Source organism: Glycine soja, chromosome 8 (assembly GCF_004193775.1).
Source record: "Glycine soja cultivar W05 chromosome 8, ASM419377v2, whole genome shotgun sequence".
Taxonomy (NCBI): domain Eukaryota; kingdom Viridiplantae; phylum Streptophyta; class Magnoliopsida; order Fabales; family Fabaceae; genus Glycine; species Glycine soja.
In genome coordinates this window covers 13,967,641-13,983,816 of record NC_041009.1, presented here as the reverse complement: position 1 = coordinate 13,983,816, position 16,176 = coordinate 13,967,641, and the positions used below count along the sequence as shown (strand labels likewise).

The following is a 16,176-nucleotide window of genomic DNA, read 5'->3' as shown; positions in this document are numbered from 1 at the left end:
GTGTTGCCTTTGGCCGGTATAACTAGACACTTACGTTTCGAATGGATGTGAAATAGAGAAAAAATAAATAAAAAATAGAAAGATGGAATGAAAAAAATAATGCATTGCTTGAATGAATAAGAGTAAGAAAAGAAGATCAATTTCTCTTGTTCGAATGAATGAAAGAGTGGAAATAAATGAATTGTTTACAAAAATTTATATTAATTAAAAAGATTAAATTGCATTATCAAAAACATTTTATAATTACATGAGCCACTTTACCTTTGCATCTAACGGTTTTTAATGTGACATTGCGTTATTTTGGAAGCAACTAATACGATCATCCTACCAAAAATCAAACCTGCGGATACATTTAACTTTTTAGGTAAGACATAATAGACCCTAAATATATATATTTCTTCATGTGAAGATTCAAACATTAATTTATCACTTCATAAGGACTTCATCTCTATTGTTATATTTCATTTTATTAATTGCACTATCATTAATTAGCATAAAAATTTTGAATGCCAACAATTAGGAATCAAAAGGCTTTTCCTCAACTCAAGCCCTGCATACTCAATTTTTATATTACGCCATGGAGTTTACACCACTTGAGAAATAACTATTGGGAGACTTTTATTTTTTCTTCTTCTTTACTTTAGTTAAATTATAATTCTATTCACCACGCTTGGTTTTTGTTTTATTCCGCACATAGCAAAAACCACATTTAGATCCTTATATGTGAAAAAAAAAATTATGAATTAATGTCTAGCGTTTACTTAAGTTATAACGATGTTAGATTAGAGTATTTTTACGTGAAGGGATCAAAACGAAAAACAATTTGTCATGTATAAGGACCAAAATGTAGGGTATTTTATATGGAGGGACCAAAATAAAATGCAATATTAAAACGAAAAACAATGTCAAGTATAGGAATCAAAATAACATCATAACTTCAATAATTGAATCATAAGAGGTATTATAAAAAGGAGCAAAACGTAATCACATGTTTGTGTTGCCATTGAAACCGCAGTGGCACTGTAGCAGTCATTCCAATGTAGGTTCAATGCATAAATTACGAAAGATCTTTTGGAAACGCAAGTTAGAGGTTGTTGAAGCTAACACAAACATGTTCAAGTATTTTCATGTAGGAACTAAAATGAAAAATAGTGTCAAGCGTAAACCAAATTTACAATTATATCTTTTACTCTTTTTTTTTTAATATAATCTTGTACTGCCTTTCTAAAAAAATAAAAAAAAAGAAAGACCTTGTTTGGGAGAAAAGAGAGTAACACAAAAATCAAAATCCCAAGTAAATGTCTATTGCGTAGGTGCAGATCAAATCATTTGTCTTGTGCTAATATGAATACATGACAAGCTTCCTTTATTGTTGAAAACAAAGAAGTGATACCTACTCACTCAGGTATTAGAACAATAGTCAGCACATCATCAAAAGACTGATTGCTGCTTACTGGTTGGAAGGTGCATCCTCAGCTGGAACACTTCCCCCTTCTATGAAAAGGACAACAACACATGACAATTTTGTTAGTTAATTTTGAAGACGCTAAGAGAAATATGGGAGAAAACTGAACATGGCAAGCCATCAAAATTAAACATACCTTCTCCTGAAGGAGCATAAGGAGATTTCCGGTAACGTGTTTGCTGCTGCGTTGGCTGAAAAGCAGAAGCACCAAGCAGAAATTTGTTATGTACATTGCATGAAAATGGCAGGTATGATTAGATTTTAGGTGCATTTGGATAAGATTGGAAAGAACAAGATTTTATTTTATGATATATTTTTTCCCCAAAGCTACTCTTCCTAGCCTCTATGAAATGGACTAGAACTCTTTTAATTTTTTGGTTTTTGCTCTTTTTCAAAAAATCTAATACAACAACAAAGTCTTAGCCCAGGGTGAGTGATCCATATTCGGTATTTTGACAAGTTTTACGTTGGCTGATGAGGGCCTAACACAATCCTCCCCCTTGGCTTGGGACCTGCGGGAGCTATGAAACCTTAAGCGTATTTTTTTCCCAAAAACTAATCTAATCATAAACAATTTTATGATTAGATTACTTTTTTGACAATTGTATGGATATTTTTTAATTAAAAAAGTACATTTTTTACTAAGAAAAAACTTAAACAAACAGGCCATTAATTAATTTTTTTCTGCTAAGAAAATTGGAGGGATGATTACAGATTTCAAGCTTTCACTTTTGAACTGGTACAAGGGGATGGTAAGGGACAGGGGAGGGGAGGCTATGGAGCAGCAGCTTTATGATAGTAAAAGAAGTCAGGACTAAGGATTAAGGAAGGCATAATCTACTGGGTTTTGTAATCTTGAATTTATTACCCTTCTATTTTAATTGTAATGCGAAATAGTTAATTAACAAAGCTGTTATATATCAAGCAAGTTAATATTAAAATAACTATTATTCTGCTTCAAAACAAATCTTTGATCATTGGAAGCTTTACCAGCTGATTTGTTAACAGACATGCAAAAAATTGTTAGACGGTGGACAAACAAACCACTAATCACAAGTTACACATAAGCTTGTTACTATTGATAATCTAATATTATCTGTGAGTTTAATCTTCTTTAGATACAGTCACACAACCGATTATTTTCTCTCTCTTTGTATTACAACTGTGAATGTTATATGACAATTTCAAGAAACAGTCAAAGACTATCAGGCAGCAAGCAATTCACACATCAGAAGGGCAACTACTATCAAGTTGTAGAAAGAAGTGTCACCATATCTAAATCAGGTATGAGAATTTTGGCTAAATACCTGTAATTTAGGCCGAAGAGCCTCAAGTGGTCCCTTAGGCTTCTCTCCGCCTTGCTGTTTCATGGGAGAGCACAAAAGAGTGTCAGAAAATTTATTATAAGCAACTATTACAGGGGTGTGGTTTCCAGAAGTACCTTTCCAAGTGCCCAATCCGCAGAATCGAAGTAAGCACGTTCATGGTCCTAGCATAATGTTGAATTTCAAATGAAAAATCAAATGAGCACTTGTCATGGATACTCATGGGTACTGAGCATCTTGATTTCGTAATGTAAGTGACAAACAAATTCACACAGAGAAACATGCACATGCACACACGCACCTTAGATATGAGTGGTGGCTTTTTGGGCAGCATTCCTCCATACTTTCTCTTTACAGACTCCTCCTACAAGGTTCATAAACTTGTAAGTCACAAAATAAGAAATTCTTTCGGTAGTAAAACAACCTCGTAGGAAAGAGATTATGAATCTCATAAGGGTGGCCTAGTACACGAGGCTCCCACCCTGGGAGGGTCTGGGGAGGGCGGATGTACATAGCCTTACCACACATGCAGAAAGGCTATTTCTAGGATTTGAACCCGTGACCTCTACTTCAAAAGGCAACAAACTTACCACACCCTTACTGAAGAGATTATCTCATCCAAAGTGAAATTTTAATTTTAATTTAAGCAAGCAAAAAGGCAGATCCCAACACCACCTGCTTTTGGGGTGATGGCATGTTAGCTGACTCATCAGATGCATCCACGTCCATCTGTCCCAGATCTTTGTTCTCCTCTATGTTAGACATGAGGTCCTTTTGAGTGTAAAATTGCAGCTGCAACAACAGGCCAAGTTAAAAGAAAAATCTCAGCTGCGCAAAATATCACATTTGTAAATAAGTTCCAAACTGTAGCGATGGTTAGAATTCATAAAGCTCTTCAGACTCCAGAGTGAAGAAAACATTAGACTCTAGCAATGAAAACAAGATTCGTTCTTTCGAAGGGGAATTTGAACCAATTACCAATGTTATCATACATGCAAAGCATCACTATCAAACTTCATTAAAAGGTCAAGGACAAAAGATATAAAACCAGAGTTAGGACCCATTTCAAGATGCATTAATGATCTTCAAATATATGAACAGTACAAAAAACAAATAACCAACATATATTCTCTAATTTAGAAACGCACAACTAAGACTAGTTATACAAGTAGTAATGTAGTAGTACAGAGATTCAGTAAATCAGTTCAAACCCTTAACATATAATCAGGAAATTTGGTTTACAAGGCACAAGTGAGACAGAGGAAACATTGGCTGAAAACTTCATTAAACCTACCAAGTCAACAAAACACAGTGCTGCTTACAGTAAGATGAACTGGTAATAAATGCTTTGGAAAATCATAACATGCCATCATCCCCATTCAAGTGTAATCATGGGATTTAAAAATTAAAAACACAAGTCAGACAAAGCAATCAAAGTTTGCAAGCAAAACACAAGTCAATCTTCAGCAAGTGAGACTCTAATGATACTACACAAGTTTCTTATCATTTTATTTCACCTAATTTTGCTTCTCCACATTGGTATCCACACCGCAAGGGAGAAAAATGTAGAGGGACAAAACCTTATCAAAAGTAAAGGACTTTAGTGCTTCCTAAAAGAAAAACTGTCTAGCTTACAAGTGATCCACTGTAACTATAAATTTGCAATTAAGCATGGCTAATTGGGCACAGCCACAAAAATAGCAGAATCATTAAATCAATCCAACAAGGTAGCAAAACCCATTTGCAAACTTGCAAGCACACACCACACCACCCATCAAATGGAGCAAGTCAAAAGCTTTTTGTGCAAAGTAACACACATCCGAGCACTAAATAAACTATCAGAAAATGTTTTATCTGATAATTTGATTAGAAGACCAATTGCTCTTAAATAAAGGAAATTCCCAAACTAGTACATGTACTGTTAATTCCTAACAATACGGGTCAATGATTCCCATAGAGTAAATACAAAATCAAACATAATATTTAATACTGTCATTAACATTGGTTTTTGAAGCTCGGTAGTTAAATAACTCCTGAACCCAACAAAAATTCTAAAGCCTCCATCTTCCCTTGATAATAGTACCCTGGGTCGAAATCATTGCAACTAAATCATCAAATTTTCAAATGGGTATTCAGAAAAACCCAAAAAGATTAAAAATTTAAAAAGAAAAAAACTAAAATTTAATAATGGGGTGTGGAACAAATGAAGCAGCTATGAAAATAAAAAGGGGGGGGGGGGGGAGAAAATGAATAAGAACATGAAGATCAAGTTGAAGAAAATGGAAAGAAGAAGATCGAAAGTAGTCACTCACCGGAGCGCAGGGGCCACAACCGTATTCAGCGGAGCACCGAACGGTGTCTCTGCTCTCTCTCTAACTATGTATCTCTTTCTCTCTCTTAATAACCCTTAGTTGTTGTCTCAGTCTCAGATCCCATGCTCTTTTACATTCAATTATTATTTTTTGTCTTCTTTTATTTGCTTCATTTGATTTTGATCTTATTCTTTTGTTCCATTATTGTTATTAGTATTGTTTACTTACGAATGCAATTTTGTCACATAGGATGGTGTATTGCGATTAAAGAATTTATTTTGCTCTTTTCTAACAATTGTTGATTACGCAACATGTATTGTGCACGCAATTGTATATGGGTATGTTACTATTTCTGTTCCAATTTATAACGACACTTAAGTTTTTTTTTTTTCATTTTGCTGATTTTGCACGTAAAAATGTGAGAAAAAATAGTTTTTTTAACTAATCTTGTAAACTTTTGATTAGTATTTGTTTTTTATATAATAACTCATGTATACGGTTGAATCAATTAAATTAAATCTTGATTGACTTCTGAAGTTTTTAACATGTGCATCAAGAAATATAATTAATTTGTCAAATTTCATAAAAAAATATTGTTTTTTATCTTTAATTATAATATCATTTTAAAAAATAATATATTTCTTCTTATAAGTTCATTTTTTTATTTTTTGTATGCACTAATTTTTTTTCTTACCTAATCTTACTTAATTATTCTTTTTAAATATTAATAAGAAATGAGCAAATGAATAAAGAAAAAAAATGAATAATTTTAAAATTATAATACAAATAATTGACAAATTTAATATAGTAACTATTTTTCTTAAGAGACGTAAATGAGTTAAAAGGATTTTATAATTAATAATAAAAGAGAGGAACTTTCTAATATATCATTTATCACTTTTATTATTTACTTTTTACTCTTATTATATACTAAGTATTTCTATTATTAAGTATTGATTAAAGATAATCTTAAAAAAATTATTTAACGTAAAATTAATTTTGTAAAACGAAATTTATTGAAAATAATTTTTTTCTTTAACGTCATATAAACCAAAACGGAAGGAGTACAATTTAAGTTGGAATATTATGTCTTAGGAAGTGTTAGATGTATTCCTTTTTTTTTTTGGTAATGATGTTTTCCTATTCATGTGTTCCTTTTTAAGTTCGATTAAGCCTTAATTATAAGTTTTAATAAATAACGAGAAGGGAAGTGAGAAATTAACATATAATTAAGATTTCTCAAAAATCTTATAATTAAGGCTTTTAATTATAATTATAAGATTTAAAATTAAGACTCTAGCATAATGATCTTCTGTGAAAGTTTTTTTATATATAAAAAATAATTATGAGAAAGAGATGACATTTCATTCAAAGACTTTTTTTAAAAAGATACTTGTGATTTTTCTTTTAAAAATATTATAATTGAATTACTTTCATGATAATTATATAAAGTAATTGAAAAGTAAAAATATAATTTGATTAAAAAAATGAATTTAATAGTTATATACTGCAAAATATTTTTACATTATTATTTAATCATAAATCGTTATTGACATGACTTTTAAGATAATTATCATGAAAGCTAATAAATTTATTATATATATAATAATTTGTGATCAAATAATAATATACTTCATCCATTCTCTTTTATAAGAAAAAAATCACACATTTAAAAAGTTAATTTATTTCGTTAAATTATGTTATTCTAAAAAATAATAATTTTTTTTTTAAACTATCCTTCATTAAAACTTATATCAAACACAAATCTCTTATCAATAAGAGTATTTTGAACATAATCTCATTAAATAAGACAAAAATAATTAAATTTTACTTATATTTGAGAATGAAAATTTTATTTTATTTTTCTTATGAAAGAGAACAAGAGGAGAAAAACATTCTTATATAGTCAGCACATAGTTATTTTTTCCTAAAAATATTAATATTATCTTAAGCTTTAAAATCATAAATAAGTAAAGATAAAAAATTTCTAAAGAACCAAAAGTTAAAAAGATGTGGAGGGAATAGCTTTCTGTCAAATGGACATTTTGAAAACAAAATAAATGTAATTTCCTTTAAAAATCATAATTTAATAAATAGTAAAATATATTAAAAATATTTAATATATTTTGTTAAATATATTTACCTTTAATGAAAAAAGGTATATGTTGTAAAAGAAACATGAACATGCATATGTAATATACGTTTCTTTTATCTATATACCATTATCTCCTAACAAAATATCTATATACTATTATTAAATTTAGATAGTATTAAAGAATATCTACCGATCCATAACACATCTAATCCAATGCATCAAAAGCAATTTGATCCATCTGTTTAAATTGATGGAACAATGAATAAGAGAGACTTGTGGATCACATTGAGTCACTTTAACCTTTGATTAAATCATGACAAATATTATTCACATGTAATAATATTTTTTCCCCTAAATCTTGGATTCATTAAGGAGGAAAAGAGAGATCGACTAATTTAGAGATAAATAAAATCTTATCAAAAATTATTTTTGTTAACGATGGAACGCAAGTAATACTCGAACGATTTATATGCAATAATTTAATAATCTTAAAAAAATATGCAATAATATAAAACATGGGGAAATATGATTATAAATAATTTAACGAAGGTAGCATAATAATAAACAACTTAAACTCACCTTAATTCAATTTTTCATAATATATCATATTAGTTACATTCTATAATGCAGCATATTAGTTACATTCTTTTTCTTTTAAAATTCTTCTGAAACTTATAAATCTAAATAAGAAAAACAATTGAACTTGGACCGTAGACAGGATTGCAGATTTGCCGTGATAAAAAGAATGGGTCCTATTTCACGTGACGGGAGTTCTATAATTTTGCTGAACTGATGCATATTTGGATAAGTGATGGCTGGTCTAATCGAGTCATTCACCAAAATGAATTATAATAATTTTTATTTTTTAAAAAATATTTCTTGAAAATAATTGGTTCCCAAACATGTCTTTAAGAAAATAAAGTGGGAGCGAAAAAAAAAACACTTATTTCTTAAAATATATATATATATATATATATATATATATATTGAATTAAAAAAAATCGTATTATATAACGAAGCTAACAATGATAACAATTCAATATTATACTTTAAAATTAGAGCAATTGAATAATAATATGTAAATTCAAAATTGTGAAGATAGCTCAATAACAATACTTAGTCTAATGGCATTATACACTTCATCACCATGGTAGTGCAAATGCCAATATAAAAAATGAACTCATACTCAAAATAAAAGGAGAGTACAGAATCTCTCCCTTGCTAACACACTTTTAGCTCGAAGGCAAGATAAACTTATAACAAACAAAATCTACTTTTGACTTCTTTTTGAAAAGAAAAAATATATATGCATAAACGAATATATTCTCTTCCCTTCGTTGGTATTGCCCTTTTGTATTTGCCACGAACAATCCCCAAGCTTCTCTTTTCAAATACCGATCCAAAGCATCATATATTCCATTTTCTATGAATTTTTATTCACCAGACACATAATATCCTAAAAAAATGAAATTAAAAACATTATGGAACAACCCATGAAAAAAAAAATTAGATTTTACCAATCACTTGGAAAGCATTGTGTTTTACATCAGGACCCTCTTCTATTAGCTCCAAGGATTAAAATTAGAAGGCTGGGTAAATAGAAATGCCATACAGTAATTCAGAAATGAGAGTGAAGAGAGACTTTTTTTTTAATAAATTGTGGATGTTACATAACTCTAAAATGGATGCTGATAATCAAGTAGTCATTTACCAAATGAGAATTTTTTATTAGCCGTATGTACAAAGGACCAAAAGTAGTATAGTCTTTGATAAAACCCTAAAGAAAGACCACCTTCTAACGAATGTAACAAGGATACACTAAGCCACAGATCCATGTCAACCAGCTCATGCTGGATTCTGTAAACCTGAAGGAGCAAATGAGTGATGAGGGAAACCGCCTTGAAACCAAGGTTTTTTTTTTTTTTCTTGAACTTCTATCTTTGATAAGGCACCTTTTGGAGTGTTAGCTAATCCTTCCTTCCTTCTTGTTTTGATATCAGCAATGCATCACTTTCCTTCTAAAAAATGTTTACTCCATCAATCCCTTAGGGACATGCAATGAACCATGAATTTTCCCTACAGACTTCGGCTTCAGCACGATGTTCTTCGCCATTGCTTCTTCCCTTTCTTTTGATGCAACTTGAATGGACTCCAACTCTTCCTGCGTTTGGAGGTCTCACAGAAGAGACCAGATGCCAGAGCCTGCTCAAGCCACAGGTCAAACGCCTCTTCGTCTTCATCCATCATTTCTGCATCAAAATCCCACGGGAATCTACTCGAGTTGCAACGTTGGCTTTTCTCCAAGCCAACCATGTTTACATGGAAACTTGGTCGATGGGTATTTGGCCTGCAAGCCATTCCCTGCAAGAAATAAAGAAAGCTGACAGGTACATAAAGTGAAGTAAAAAATGATGCTTTTTAAACAAGATTTCTCTCTTTTCAACACAAAGATAACCGCTGCCTTACATAAGAGACCAAAAGAAGGGACTCTAATTTTTTGTCAATATAAGCAAGAATTCTTAAGTTTTCACTCTTAATAAGATGATTAGGATTTCAGTAATTTTGTAATATTCTCACCTTCAACAATAGCCAAAATGCAATATCAGTGTAATTCCAATCAGTTGGAATACATCAAATAAGTTAATGAATCTCGATCCTCATTACCATTCTTAAATCTTAACAAATGAACCTTACCATTTGCATGTCTTGCCTTTTCTATTGCCATGATGTTTTGATTTTTTCTCTATTTTTGAAACTTTAGATTAAGCGCTAAATCGGATAAAGATGCATTATATGTATACCATGTAATGCTAACTGGAGTACACTAACCTGACATATCGCCCATTCTGACACATCAAAAATTTTGCTCTCAGCACAAACAAAAGCGCGTGGAATCTCCACCTATGAAGACATGATCAGAATTCAGAAACTAAATGCAAACAAAATAGGATGAAGTCAGGAAAATTATTTGCCATGAGCAATCTACCTTCTGAGGCCTGTCAAAAACCAAAGACCCTTTATATTCAACCCATCCATCTCCATCCTTGGCTTGATGAAACTGACAACAGTCCTATTTCCAGAGAAGTGGCGAATTCAGAAGACAAAGTAAGCATACAATAGAGAAATAGGAAAACATTTAATAATCAATATGTAAAAGAAAGAAATCAGACCTGACACCATCTTGCTTTGGCCTTACTCCTGTTGGTGCATACCCAAATATGTGAATTTCCACACTTGGTGCATTGTATTCGTCTGGATTCTTCAGAACGATAATCAGCATTATCCTAGGGAGAATACATTACATGTATCATCACTATTTTTATAATAAAGATCAACAACCAGCCAAATAATTGAGCAAAAAAAGTACATTCAAGCAATATATTGATGTCATTCCGAAATCATGTTATCATGAGATAGAGGTGATTATGGTAGTCGGACAAATCCTCTTGCCACATTTCCTCTTACAACAACACAATAAACTTCAAAGTGTCCAATTAGAATTTTCTCTGTTTTGACTTGGATACATCTTTTTACAAGTTTCTACATAGTGCTTCTTTAGGGCCACCAGACAAGTTGATCTCCAAATTCCAAAGGTATTAACAATCTTAAGGAATAAATGAAAGAACATTGTTGAAAAATCTTAAGTTTTTCTTGTGAGAATACTATGTCTGAACAAAATAAAGGAACAGCTTAACTATCACAGTTTATTGAGGAACAATTCTTTCATAAAAGAGGATGAAGGAAACTCTCGGCATTTAGCACCCATGTCCATATAGAATTAAAACCTACCAAAACATTCTTGATTTCAAAAATCAAAACTACAACTTATAAGATGTGTGGACTGAATATACATAGGACCTGAGCAGAATATGTCAGTCATTTACAAGAATATCATCATATTTACCTGATGTGAACTACTATGGGATCTCTGGCAGACACTCTTAGCCATGGATTCTTCTTTTCTTAATTGTTCATCATAATCTCGCTTCTTCACAGAGTCAGAAAGAACCTGGAAGTTTCATATAACTTGTTAATCAGAGAAACCAGTGCGATATAAAATATTGATGTTTTATACATTATGTATCAAATATACATTAAATGCTTATCTATCAGCTTATACATAGAACATTACCTCATATGCGCATTGAAGCTTCTTAAATGATTCACTTGCCAAAGAACTTCCCATATTTTTATCAGGATGCACAAGCATAGCCTACATCATTAAAGAAAAAATGGGAATATTCCACATAAAACATCAGACGATCCAGACATACAAGGTCTTATTTACCTTTCGTTTTCAAATGATGTTTTAACTAATAATTTCAAAAAAGCCTCATCATTTTGTTTCAGGTTTCCAAGATTGAGAAGCAAATAGTGAAAACAGAAAACAAAATGAAGGCATGGTGACATTTTTTGTAATTAATAAACGAAATGAATGAAAACAGAAAACAAACCAAACACTCTTTAAGTAGGCTAGCAAACACAATATAAGTTAAGTCCAAATGTGATTCCTCATACATTGTAATACAATACTGCTTAAACACATTATTAGCAGCATAAATAAATATTTTGATAACACTGAAATAAACTAAAATAGACAAAGCAGAAAACTAAACAAATACCTTTTTCCTGTATTCCTTTTTCAAAACTGCAGCATCAATCTTCTTGTGGCGGCTAAATCCAAGGGCATCATAATGATTCAGACTCTTCAGTATCCTTTTCATTTCATCAATTGAGCTTGTTGTTGTTGTTGTTGTCGTTGTTTGTTCTCTAACAACTTTGTTAACAGAAAGTTCTTTCTTGTTATCAACAACTGCTGCGGTAACAGCAGGTTTACTGGATGATTTACATGAATGCAAATTCTCAGATTCATTAGTAGGGATAGGATATTCACACTCTTCAGAGAAGTCATCTTCCATAACTGTTTCTGATTGCTTCTGATCTTCAGAATGCAAACTTTCACTCACGTTATCAAACCATTGGAGCAGAAAATTCAAAATGTCATTAGAGAGGAATGCAAGGTTTATAGCAAGAAAAACACCAAGCCATCCCACTCGTACTTGAACACAGTATATAGCATATATAGTTCCGACTAATACCACCAAGCGTGCATGATTTAGGGAGAATAAATAACCTGCACATGTATAATTGAAAACAAAATTTCAGGATTAAAAAGGGTAAAATATTCAATTAAGCCAACAAGAATAGAAGTCCTACATTGCCCTAATAGAATGTCAAATGAATTAAGTTCCATGCCAATGATAGCAAATATAAGAGCCTCTTTATTAGGGGAAAATTGGTGAAATGAGGAAATAAAATAGACAATGGTGTGGGATCATAAACACAACTGAAAAAAAAATCACCATAAGTATGCACAGATTAATAACAGTGTATACATTACAAGAGATATAGAACAATAGGTAGCATGCCTCCTCTCTTTTATTTGGATCATCAGGAGAATACATCTTGTAACACAAAAAACAAGAAGGAATATCATACCTCCAACTATGAGTAATGTTCCGGTTATCCAGAAGTTTGCATACATCCACAAAATAAGGATGGCAAAAAGTCCCACAATAAAAAGCCCAGGAGTATAACCCAAGTATTGGACAGCTACTCCAGCAACACCCTGAAGCATTCAGTTGAACTGTGAGAAGCAATGCATAGAATTTTCTATGCAAAGATTATTTGTTACTGAATTGAACTGAAGCAACCAAATACAGAACAACTATAAATACAAGTCCCGATTTAAGATGGTAGATAACTAGAGAACCATGGACCACTAATGAAGTACAACAACCTTCCTCTTAAACTAAAATTTAAACCAATGTGAAATTGACAACAGAACCTAGAAGCTGAATAATGCAATCCACATACACACTGTTAAAAGCCAGGTTTTTGTATAAATGAATATGTGTATACAATGAATTCAAATAAAGGTAAAAAGAGTTAGTAATTTTGGAATAGAATATTAGATGGAAACAATTAGTGATTATAATGTTTAGCTCAAGCCAGGAAAATGTATAATCCCCATTTATACCATAAATGCTTCGCTTTCTTATGCAAGTTCTACACAAGGCAATAGAGACTACACTGGCCAAAAGAAATTTCATCAATGTGTTCTTGTAAGGTAGACCAAGTAGTAAGTGCTCCAATTCATATAAAAAAAAATCTACCATAATGTTTTCAACCCACTTTAGGGGGCAAAAAAAAATCATTTTCCCTAGAGAGATTAAATTCATTGCAACTGAATAAATTCAGAATTAATTGACTTTAACCATCTAGATAACCACCTGAGGTTCACATAGCTGGAGACAATACTAACTGTCACATCCACATTGTTCGATACAATCCCAAATTTGAGAGTCTTGTTTTAATAAAAAGCAACACCATTCTATAAAGCTTGAAACTTATTTCTATCATAAAATTCTTATAGAGCATTCTAACATTTTTAGAATGACTATTAAAACCCATAGTGAGCTCCATGTACCAAGCTATATTTTAGAATGACCAATAAGGTAATTGTACAAGCCATCCCATCATACCACTAAATGATAAGCTAACTGCCACTTCTCTAAAACTGCTATTCAACTTAAGTATGTAATAGCAATTACTCAAAGAACAGCTAAAAGTAAAAATAAGGACAAATTACACTTAAAACCCCTAAGATTTAGCAAAATTTGACCTGAAATTCTTCCCTTTTTTGACCATACACAAACCTCCCGTAATTTATAGAACAACATAACACCACATACACTTCCTGCTAAAACAGACCTCCCTAACTTCTTATGCAGTTATATAGATCGAGGGAGATCAAAGTAATGGAAAAAAGAGAGGGATAACCAGTGAAATTTCATTAAACCTCAGAAGAAGTGGGTGTAATTTGCCCTAAAAATAAATAGCTGGATAACAGACATAGACACACAGATCAGAAACCCAGAACTGCAAGAATGGAGATTTAGACAGGTTGAAACAAAGACATACCATGCTAACAAGCACGTAAACCAAACAATACATCGAAGTCAGACTAAGAAAGCAGCTCCACATTATAAGCAGAAGCATCACTGGACCAAACCTAATGAAGGACTGAAAACCCCTCAGAGCAGAGTCCTTCCAGAAAATCACTGACAGCCTCAGCAAGCTCCCCAATCTGGAGCAACCCCTGCACACCATCGGCCAATGCCGATCAATGAACACACCTGTCCTATCTCTGCACCATGTCACCGCGTTCCGAGCACGCCAGCCGGCATCTTTCTGTGACCGAAACCATTGCCAACACTGCTTGAGCAACCCTATGTCCTCCATCACCAAGGCTTCCTCAAATTCCCAAGAATCTTGGTGAAACCTCACTCCTATGGCTACAAATGCAACCTCATCTCATCATTCCAAACAAAATAACAAATTGCTAATGCTATTGCTATTGCTGTTGATTCCCATCATCATCGATCCAATGCCTCATATATCCAAACCATTGAGACCTTAAATCATCAATGCCATCCATAAACAAACCACCACCTTGATCTACCAAAATTCACTTAAATAAATGAAATAAATAAAGCCTGCTACTACTCCAACTCCCTACATAAATCCACCAAAGTCACGGGTTTCACAAGTCCAATAATGGCTCCTCATCCAAAAAGGGAAAGAAGAAGAAAAAAAAACACAAAACCCCACTATTGATAAGATCAAAAGGGAACAATGTGAGAGTCCATGAGAGCACTAAATACAATCACGTTCAAAAGGGGGGGGGGGGGGGTAAATTGCTTCCAAAATAAGCTTCCCAAAAAGCAACCACTGTTCACAGAGAAGCCCCACAAAAACATAAAAACACACAAAGTAATAATAAGAAGAAGATAAAAACCCTCTCTTTTGACAAACACAATGCGACGACCCCTTTTTTCCCTTTTCCACGCCCCCACTTGAAACTAACTCCAGCGCTAGCGGGTTCAAGACCTAGCAAGCACTGCAGAATGGGGGCGGAAAACACCGAAAGGGACGAACTTGAAGGTGACCCAGAAACCGTGGAAACCCTAAAACAAAAGAGTATGAGCCATTTTGAGGAGAAGATCGAAGTTGAGACTCTGAAGTAACGACAGAGAATGAGGAATAAAAGGGAAAGAAGAAGAAGAAGAAGACGGGGTTATTGGATTTTCTTTTCTTTCTTTTTTTGCAGAGGAGGAGGGAGAAAATAAAACCTTGGTTTTTCTTTCTCTTTTGATTTTTGCGTTTAATGAGTGATTTTTATTCCTCTGTCAGGGATTGCTTGTGAAAAAGAGAGTGAGTTTCTAAAACGTTTCGTAAAGGGCGGAAGGAAGGAGTGAGAGAGTTGTTTTGTTGCAGAGAAAGAGAGAGAATTTGACATATTTTTAAATATTATTATTTACTTCTTTTTTTGTCCAAAAATATTAATGGGTTTGCTTTGTGGATTAGGGCTGGAGAGGTGTGAAATAATGAGGGAGTGGGGTCCATCACACAACATTGAATTTTGTCATTTTGTAATTTTTTTTTTATAAAAAAAAACCTTTTCTTCAATTTATATGCAAGATTTCTTTTAATCAATTAAAAAAATTAACAAAATCAATTGATATTTTTTTGTTTCATACGTTAGTTTTTTTTTTACAGAAAAATGATTGATTTAAAGTATTAAATTGTCAATAATGCATATATATTTTTAAAATATTAAAATTTCATTCTATTAATTCTGTAACTTAATTAGTTAATATATTTGTAATTAATATAGTAAATAATTTGAAAGTAATCCTTTAAAATATTAAGGTAAGTTTTCCAAAAAATATCTTATAATAAAAAGTTAAAGGTATTAATATTAAATCATATGTAAATTAGAGGAGTACTATTTATTGATTGGTATCAGATGATTTGATTTTAGAAAAGAACAAAAAAATTTATTTAATTATTATTTTTTAAATGTAACTAATTTGAAGGCAATTCAAATTGGCTCATGAAGGGTTTTTTTATATT

At 32.0% G+C, this 16,176-nt stretch overlaps 2 protein-coding genes across 2 annotated transcripts; both read right to left on the bottom strand.

Moving 5' to 3' along the window:
• Nucleotides 1-1,271: 1,271 nt before the first annotated feature.
• On the bottom strand, nt 1,272-5,260 carry LOC114422142. The gene is made up of 7 exons (XM_028388356.1): nt 5,103-5,260; nt 3,466-3,582; nt 3,092-3,154; nt 2,907-2,954; nt 2,773-2,826; nt 1,602-1,656; nt 1,272-1,494 (listed from the first exon to the last, which is right to left on the bottom strand). Exons 2-7 carry the CDS (start codon nt 3,553-3,555, stop codon nt 1,451-1,453), a joined length of 354 nt encoding a protein of 117 aa, XP_028244157.1. The 5' UTR covers nt 3,556-3,582; nt 5,103-5,260; the 3' UTR covers nt 1,272-1,450.
• Nucleotides 5,261-8,818: 3,558 nt separating this feature from the next.
• LOC114422141 (dnaJ homolog dnj-5-like) lies at nt 8,819-15,534 on the bottom strand. Its single transcript, XM_028388355.1, has 9 exons — nt 14,182-15,534; nt 12,697-12,826; nt 11,820-12,331; nt 11,330-11,410; nt 11,102-11,206; nt 10,368-10,481; nt 10,184-10,267; nt 10,027-10,098; nt 8,819-9,558 (listed from the first exon to the last, which is right to left on the bottom strand). Exons 1-9 carry the CDS (start codon nt 14,500-14,502, stop codon nt 9,289-9,291), a joined length of 1,689 nt encoding a protein of 562 aa, XP_028244156.1. The 5' UTR covers nt 14,503-15,534; the 3' UTR covers nt 8,819-9,288.
• Nucleotides 15,535-16,176: the final 642 nt, after the last annotated feature.